This window comes from Odocoileus virginianus, chromosome 33 (assembly GCF_023699985.2).
Source record: "Odocoileus virginianus isolate 20LAN1187 ecotype Illinois chromosome 33, Ovbor_1.2, whole genome shotgun sequence".
Classification (NCBI taxonomy): domain Eukaryota; kingdom Metazoa; phylum Chordata; class Mammalia; order Artiodactyla; family Cervidae; genus Odocoileus; species Odocoileus virginianus.
Window position 1 is genome coordinate 18,876,564 of NC_069706.1, and position 9,490 is coordinate 18,886,053.

Below are 9,490 nucleotides of genomic sequence, written 5' to 3' on the forward strand. Positions count from 1 at the left end.
GATATGTAAAATAGATAGCCAATGGGAATTTGCTGTATGGCTGAGGAAGCTCAAACAGGGACTCTGTATCAATCTAGAGGGGTGCGATGGGGAGAGAGATGGGAGGGAGGTTCAAAAGGAATGTCATAATGAAAGAGATTAAGCAGAGACATAAACATTAATTTTAGACTTTAAAGGACATCAGATATTTAAGGTAATGGTTTGTAATATAAAATAAATGTGGAAGTTCCACTTCCAGAATGGCAATATAAAGTCTCTGCAGACCTGTTGCTCAGCATAACAGATGAAATTTATTTTTGAAACAACCATAATAAGTCTCTGGAAATAATCCTAAGGACATACAGCAACTGAAGAAACATTTATTCAAGAAAATCTATTAAAACTGTAAGAACAGGAAGATCCTTTGATGTGTGAAATAAAACTTGCTTCTTCCCAACTCTTCCCAGCCCAATTCAATGAAAACTCTACTGCAAGTAGCTGCGACCAAGAACAGAGAGCTTCCTCTCCTATCAGCTTCAAGTTGACCACTATGGTATCTTCTGGGAGGAGCAAGATGTCAACATTTCTCATTCTGTCCCCATCTACCTGTGGCAGAGGCTAATTTTCAGGCAATTACAAGCCAAGAGATCAGGGACTCCCTTTTCTATTTAGCCCTCCTTAATGGAACAGAGACTCTATCTCATCCATGCTGTGCTGAGAATATGGGGGTTCAAATTACCCGTGACCTGACTCATTTTCAGATCAGAGCTTCTGCAGCATGAGTACAACCTGCTGATACCACCTTCTTCCCAGCTCCTCAAGCAAGGATGTCACTGAGAAGTGGACTACTATCCCATGAAAAGAGAGAGAAAGAAAAAGGGTAAAAAAGAACATTTGAAGATACAATGGCTGAAAACTCATATTTGATGTAAGCTTTGAATCTACAAATCTAAAATCATTGTTTCGAATAGGATAAACTCAGAGAGATCCACACCAAGATACATTACAATCAAATTGTCAACAGCCAAAAAGAGAGTTTTGTTTATACATCCATCAGAATGATTTCGTAATCTTTGCCCTTTTTTCTATTAGTGTGGTGAATTACATTGTTTGAGTTTTTAAAGTAAGCCAACATTGTATTCCTGGAATAACTCTCACTTGGTTGTAGTGTATTCCCTTTTTTATGTAATGTTAGATTCAATTTACTAGTATTTGCTAAGTGTATTTTCTCCTATGCTTAGAAGATATGCTGGTCTATAATTTTCTTTTCTTGTAGTTTGTGGTGTCTAATTACTTATAGCATTAAGGTTATACTGTCTCATAAAATGAACTGTGAAGGATACTCTCTCTTTTTCTACTTCTAAGGTACATAGTAGTAATGAATTCATATGTTCACTATGTTCACTAAAAAATATGTACATAACTGTTTATTAATGCACTACACATAATGACTAAAACTTCACATAATGGCTAAAACTACACATAATGGCTAAAACTTCCATCCATCAATGGAATGGATAAATAAATTATGGCATATTCATAATATGATGGAATATGATTCAGTCTACTTAAGTGGAATACTGTACATATACATTGGAATAGTATTCATCAGTGAGAATGCACAAACTACAACTACATGGCATACAACCCAACCACAATATGGAAAAAGAAAGCCAAACACAAAAGATGCAATGAACTTTTTGAAAATTCATTGAGCAGTATAATTATGATTTGTTTACTTTTTTTGACGAGGAAAATTGCTTTACAATGTTGCTTTGGTTTCTGGTGTACAACAATGCAAATCAGTCATTACTATATATGTATATCACCTCCCTCTTGAGCCTCCCTCCACCCCCCCCATCTCACCCCTTTAGGTCATAACAGAGGGCCAGGCTGGTCTCCCTGTGTTATATAGAAACTTCTCACCAGATATCTCTTTTATGCATGGTACTATATATATATGTCAATACTACTCTCTCCATTCACCCCAGTCTTTCCTTCCCCCCACTGTGTCCACAGTCTGTTCTCTATAATTCCATCTCCATTTTTTCTCTGCAAATAGGTTCATCAATACCATTTTTCTAGATTCCACATGTATGCATTAATATACAGTATTTATTTTTCTCTTTGAGATTTACTTCACTCTGAATAACAGGCTCTAGGTTCATCCACCTCTCTAGAACTGATTCAAATTCATTCCCTTTATAGCTGAGTAATACTCCATTGTGTATACATACATACATACATATATATATACCACATACCATTTATATATATATATATATATATATATATATATATATACACACACACACACACATACACACACACACACATACACACACACACACACACACACACACATATATATATATATACCACATCTTCTTTATCCATTTATCTGTTGATGGACATCTAGGATGTTTCCATGTCCTAGCTATTGTAAATAGTGCTGCTGTGAACATTAGGTTACATGTGTGTTTTTCAATTATGGTTTTATTTGTTTGCTGTATGTGTGATACTTCAGAATTCTCTTTAAAAATAAACAAAGCAGACTTGAAAAAAGGCAAACAAAATGCTCACATACAAAAATTATAATTACTGAAATCAAAACCAAATGATCAGTTTTGAATTTTCCCAAATTTCTTACCAAAATGGAAGAAATAGAATGATATAAGCAAAAACTCATGAAAACATTTTTAACAAAAACTAGGTGGCAGAGTATTTCCCCAAGAACCCTAGAACACAAACAGGCCAAAATCTCTGACAGAGGTAAGACACAGGTGCAGTCAGCAGTTATGCTGCACATAGCCAGAGAAACAGTTAATTTTGTTATTCCTAACAGCTAGGGAAAGCAGAAATTTATAAGTTTCAGAGAGAGAAATTTTCAATATTGAAAAAATAATCGAAACAAGCAGGAAACATATAAAAAGGTGTTCAGAATCATTAGGCATCTGGTAAATGCAAATTAAACGGGTATTGAGATATCACTACACACACATCAAAATGGCTAAAAATTTTTAATTGACCATACCAAGAGTTGGTACAGAGAAGAAAAAAAGGAGAGTCTCATACATGGCTGGGGGGAACATAAGATACTTGGAAAATTTTGGCAATGTCCACTAATGTTAATGATACTCAGACCTCTCTCCCCCAGGAAAATGATTTCATATAAGTACCAGGAGGTAGGTAGAGAATGTTCGAAATAAAGTTGAATGTAATAGCCCCAAACCAGAAGCTGTATTAGTTATCTCTCAACTTAGCAACTAAACAGCAGTAGCAGCAGCTGCAAATTACCGAAACTTAACTTATTGATCTAAGATTTTAGTGGCCTAAAACAAAGAGAAGAGGCTTAGGTGGGTTATTCTGGCTCAGAGTCCCTCATGAGGCTGGAATAAAGCTATCGGCGGGGGCTTCAATTGTATGAAGGCTCTCTGAGGATGGAGGATCTGCTTCCAAGATGACTCACTCATATGGCTGATGACAGTTCGTCACCACACAGAATTCTCCATAGGACTGCTTGAGTGTTCTCACAACATAGTTGCTGGCTTCCCTCACATCAAATGATCCTAGAGAGAACAAGATAAAAACCGCAGTGTCTTTTATAAACTAAGCTCAGAAGTCACACTGTTATTTCTGCAATAACCTATTGATTGCACCTGTCAGCCCCATTCATTGTGGGAGGAGACTAGACAATTTTGTGATCACCAGAAGGTAGAGATCATTTGGGGGCATCTAGAAGGCAATGGACATGAGTTTGGGTAGGCTCCAGGAGTTGTTGATGGACAGGGCAGCCTGGTGTGCTGCAGTCCATGGGGTCGCAAAGAGTCGGACACGACTGAGCAACTGGACTGAACTGAACTGAACTGAGAAGGCTAGAAAGCACACCATATGTCCACCAATAGTAGTGGTATAGTTGTACATGGGAAACTTTACAGTAATGAAAATAAATGAGGTATAGCTATTCACAACAACATGCTGCTGCTGCTGCTAAGTCGCTTCAGTCATGTCCGACCCTGTGAGACCCCACAGACGACAGTCCAACAGGCTCCCCTGTCCCTGGGATTCTCCAGGCAAGAACACTGGAGTGAGTTGCCATTTCCTTCTCCAATGTGTGAAAATGAAAGTGAAGTCGCATCTAACTCTTAGACCCCATGGACTGCAGCCTACCAGGGTCCTCTGCCCATGGGATTTTCCAGGCAAGAGTACTGGAGTGGGTTGCCATTGCCTTCTCCCACAACAACATGGATGAATCCTAAAAATATGTTGAATGAAAGAAGCCAGATAAAAAATAATATATACTGTATGATTGCATTCATATGAAGTACAAAAAAGGCAAAATGAAACTATAATATTTAGGGCTCCATACTTAGATAATAAAATTATAAATAGCAAAGAAATGTTTACCATAAAAAGTCAAGATATCTTTAAGGGAGATGAAGTAAGTCTTGGTAGTGGCATAGGTTTCTTCCGGAGTGTTGTGTTAGTCGCTCACTTCTATTCATTAGAAGGGCTGATGCTGAAGCTGAAGCTTCAATATTTTGGCCTCCTGATGTGAAGAGCTGACTCATTAGAGAAGTCCCTGATGCTGGGAAAGATTGAAGCCAGGAGGAGAAGTGGACAACAGAGGATGAAATGTTTGGGTGGCATCACTGACTCAATGGACATGAGTTTGAGCAAGCTCCGGGAAATGGTGAAAGACAGGGAAGTCTGGCGTGCTGCAGTCCATGGGGCCACAGAGCGTGACTGAAAGACAACAACTGAGTTTCTCAGTCATGTCCAACTCTGCGACCCCATGGACTGTGGCCCGCCAGTCTCCTCTGTCCATGGGATTCTCCAGGCAAGAATATTGGAGTGGGTTGCCATTTCCTTCTCCATGGACATGTTTGTTAACTTTATTATAATTCACTAAACTGTACATTTATTTCCATATTCTTTTATATGCTTGGTATAGTTTACAGTTTTTAAAGTTTAACAATTTTTTCCTTATTTATGGAGGTTATGCAGAGATTTATTAAAAAAGAAAATCCCTTATTGTAATTGACATAGAGATTATTTATTTTAAATATTTTAATCCCAACTTATTCCATTTGCAGTAGTCTTCAACTGTGTAACAATAAATACAAATACATCCTATCTTAGGAGTAGCTACATTATTACTACCTCTAATTTCTGCAGTGAATGCCTTCACATTTGTGTTATATAGACATGAATTTCCTCTTTCCTTTATGATGAAGATTGCCTACTCATAAGAGTACTATAACACACACACACCACACAAATACCACACACACACACAGATACACACAACAGGAAAAAGAAACCATACCCAATTCTTATGAACATAGTTTCAGGACAATGTTTAGAAACTGAGTCCTATAGAACATTAGAGTTCATGTAATTCCACTTTGGCAAAGAGCATGTGAGTTATTTTTTCCATGTCTAAAAGTGATTATCTTACCCTCTGCAATTTTTATAAACTGTGAGCAATAAGACCATATTTCATGTGGAAGTAAATCTGTTGAAATACTTAACATGGTCATATATAGTAAAAATGGAATTATGTCATCTTTGTTGTAACTGCATATATTATTTCTCTATTGGTGGTATAACTGGAAAGGGAATTATCGGGGAATTTTGTAAACAGGGCCCTCTCTATTACTCACCTGTCAAATCTTTCCTTTCTTAGGTAACATCATAAACCAGGATCATCAAGGAATCATTGGCTACTACATTCCCAGCAAGGGAATTTGTTGGGGAAAGGTGACTGTTGAAATCATACATTTCTAACATTATCTGTTAATGGAGACCAATGGGAAGCACAGAGATTCAAGCATGTGGAATGGGAACATGATATTTGCAGAGGAGAACTTTTTAAGTTACTTTCCAAAGGCCCCTGTAGTTTGATTGATACTTCTGACCCTAACCTCTAATATTCCATACCTGTCAAGAGAATAGAAATAAAGAACTGTCTCCTCTATTTTTCAACCATCTTTTCCTTCTTCTTTCTAACTTCCCCCTTCCATATCTTTTTGTTCCTAAGCATAAACCTGGCAGGAATTAGGAAGTGATTGGGTGGGTAAAAGGTTCATCTGAGGATACAGCAATAGTAACATCATGATTTTTTTTTTTCTGTTAAAGGTGTTTCGTATTATGGAGGAAGCTAAAACACTATTCAATCTAGTAGACTATTTCATCAGTCAGATAACGTTGGAACAAATCTTCCTGACTTTTGCTAATATTGATAAGGTCAAGAAATAAAGCTGCTGTGAGATTCATTTCTGATGCCGAAAGCTCAGCTTCTCTGTACACCAGTGCCAAATTGAATCTTGGAGACAGAGTTTTGGGTGAAGTAGAAAAGAATAGTTTTACTGCTTTGCCAGGTAAAGGAGGCCACAGCAGGCTAATGCCCTCAAATTTCCCAACTTGAAGAAGATAATAAGTTTTATAGTAATTATTCAAGGAGGTTATGATCAGTACACAGACAGTCTTCTGATGGATTAATGTTAAGGTAAGTAGAAGTCAGCATCATCAACCTTCAGCTCCAACTGGTCTGAGGTTATACATGCTTGTGAGCAGCATACTGTCATTAACTATTAACTTTTCCCACCTGGAGGAGGCAAAGATATCGTGTGTACCCACTTATGGGGAAACAGGACCCTGCCCCAAGGCTACCCTTGACTGTTTCTCCCTGGTCTCACAAGATCCCCTCCCTTCCCCAATTAACAACTGCTTGAATCTGCCCACTGGAACTCAGGGAAGGTCATGAAGGCTGAATGAAGGCTCTTTCTTGTAATCAAAGAAATGGGGACGCACAAAATCTTTGTTCTCAGGAGACCCACAGGGCCTTGCTCAGCATCATTTCCAACCAGTGACAACTATGCCTTTCTAGGCTGCTGCCTACAACTAGGTGCATAGAAGCATCTCTCTCCCGCTCTCTGTCTTTCTCGATCTCACTCTCCCTCCCCTCCCCTCTCTCCTCTCCTCTTCTTTTCTCTTTCTCCCCCCTCCTTCTCCTCCTCCTTCTCTCTCTTCTCCTTCTCATTCCCCTCTTCTTCCCTCTCTCTCCGTGTCTCTGTCTGTCTGTGTGTGTGTGTGTCTCTATCACTCTGTGTGTGTATGTACACAAACTGAAACCCCAAAGAAGAAAGTTTGCAACCTTTGATGATTAGCGTAAGTGACCTGTTGTCAAGAACTGAACTGTGAAGGGTCTGAGATTTTACCCTACCTGTAAATTGTCGAGTTAGTTTACCACAGTTCCATGAATACTGGCAGAAGACACTGGAATCCTAGGTCAACGACACAAGACTTGAGACTTCCCTCGTGGTACAGTGGATAAGAATATATCTGCCAATGCAGGGGACACAGGTTCGACCCCTGGTCTGGGAAGATTCCACATGCCGCAGAGCAACTAAGCCTGTGTACTACACTTCTGATCCTGCACTCTGGAGCCCACAAACCACTACTATTGAGCCTACATGCTGCAACGACTGAAGCCTGTGTGCCTACAGCCTTTACTCCACAAGAGAAGCCACCACAATGAGAAGCCCTCACACTGCAACCAAGAGTAATCCCCACTCACCACAACTAGAGAAAGCCCACACATAGCAACAAAGACCCTATGCAAGTCAAAAAAAAGAAAAAAAAAGACACTAGACTTTGTTACTCACAGCAGTAACAGTAGGCAGAGATCATATTTGTGTCAGTTCCCCAATCCTACCTGTTTATTCAAAGGGTTGTGTTACAGGAGAGGAACCCTGAGCTTCTGGAACTCAAATCTTCATAATGGGCAGTCAGTAAACCTGCCTAACATGTGCTCTGGAAGTAAACATTTTATTATTCTGAACATTAAGTAAACCTTTCCTCTGGTCCAGAGGGAGATGTTGTCTCTTGTCAAAAGCCATTTGCTCTATAATTATCCTTGCAAAATCCTTGCAAAAAAAAAAAAAATCCATGCAAAACAAAAAGGCAGTTAATACATTTTCTTGAAAATCATACAGAAACACAAAAGACCCATGAAAAATTGTCTCCCAATAATATCTACCATCTTGACTTCTAGCATATTTCCCATTGAGTATACTACCCCATCAGCTACTCTGGTTAATCTGAGATTTGGACCAAATTTATTTGGTTCATATTTATTTAATTCACCTCATACAATTGTTAAGACTACTATCAGTAGAACTTTAAGCAACGTGATGAGGCTAACCTACAGTATTTGACCTTATCCATGCCTCCCAGGTCTCAGACCCAACTAGATGAACAAATCCTATAAACCAATTTAGTTAACCTTAGAAAATCAAGTGGCTTTCCCACATTTCAGTATTCACCATTTCACTTGTACTGAGGCCCTGATTCATGAATAGCCCAATGTAATAGTAATTACACTGACTCCATGCTGGCCTGAAAAAAGAAAATCTCAGGAAGTTCTACCACTCTAAACCACCTTGGTCATGAGAGTCTGATTTAACTGCCTTCCTAAATGCCTGCTCTCTTATGACCATCTCAAAGGAGGGAGGCAATGTTTTTTGAAGGGAAGCAAGTTGATGGCTCGATTTCATACAGTAATACAATTATGTGGGTACAACTGGTATCCCTGGAAAGTTTTTCAATTGTTCATGCCCACAGTGGGACCAATCTCAGTCAGACATTACACAGGTTCACAGTGCCTCAAACATATCCTTCTGGCCAGTTTATAAACATTAAGATTCTCAGTTTGGTATAAATAATTGAATCTTGCCTTTGCCTTTTGAGAGACTATTTGAGGACTATGAATGCAACCCTTTCACTTGTCTATACCAACAACAGAAGGCATTTAGCTGTCCCCATAGAAAGATAGAACAATGGCTACAAAAGAAGGGACGGGTAAGACATGGGTATTGACAAGTGTATTACATGGGAAGTGGAGCCATCCACTGGTATTTCCAGTATGCTTATCATTAATGTTAAGGAGTTACTGTTGTTCAGTTGTTCAGTCATGTCCAACTCTTTGCAACCCCATGGACTGCAGCGCGCCAGGCTTCCCTGTCCTTCACTATCTCCTGGAGTTTGCTCAAACTCATGTCCATTGAGTAAATGATACCATCCAACCAGCTCATCCTCTGTTATCTTCTTCTCATGCCCTCAATCTTTCCCAGCATCAAGGTCTTTTCCAATGAGTCAGCTCTTTGCATCAGGTGACCAAAGAATTGGAGCTTCACATTCAGCATCAACCCTTCCAATGAATATTCAGTGTTGATTACCTGAATATTGACTGGTTTAATCTCCTTGCTGCCCTAGGGACTCTAAAGAGTCTTCTCTAGCACCACAATTCAAAAGCATCAGTTTTTCAGTGCTCTAGCCTTCTTTATGGTCCAACTCTCACATCCATACATGACTACAGAAAAAACCGTAGCTTTAACTATATGGAAATTTGCTGGCAAAGTGATGTCTCTGCTTTTTACTATTCTATTCAAGTTTGTCATAGCTTTCTTCCAAGGAGCAAGTGTCTTTTAATCTCATGGTTGCAGTC

General features: G+C 39.0%; 1 protein-coding gene across 1 annotated transcript in view; it reads left to right on the forward strand.

Moving 5' to 3' along the window:
• Positions 1 to 6,452, forward strand: part of LOC110147413 (phospholipid-transporting ATPase ABCA3-like) — a 227,198-nt gene extending 220,746 nt beyond the window's left edge. Inside the window, exons 30-31 of the mRNA XM_070461131.1 lie at positions 5,669 to 5,742; positions 6,121 to 6,452. Coding sequence (XP_070317232.1) covers positions 5,669 to 5,742; positions 6,121 to 6,240 — 194 coding nt within the window. The 3' untranslated portion in view covers positions 6,241 to 6,452. The remainder of the gene's footprint in view (positions 1 to 5,668; positions 5,743 to 6,120) is intronic.
• The last annotated feature ends 3,038 nt before the right edge of the window (positions 6,453 to 9,490 follow it).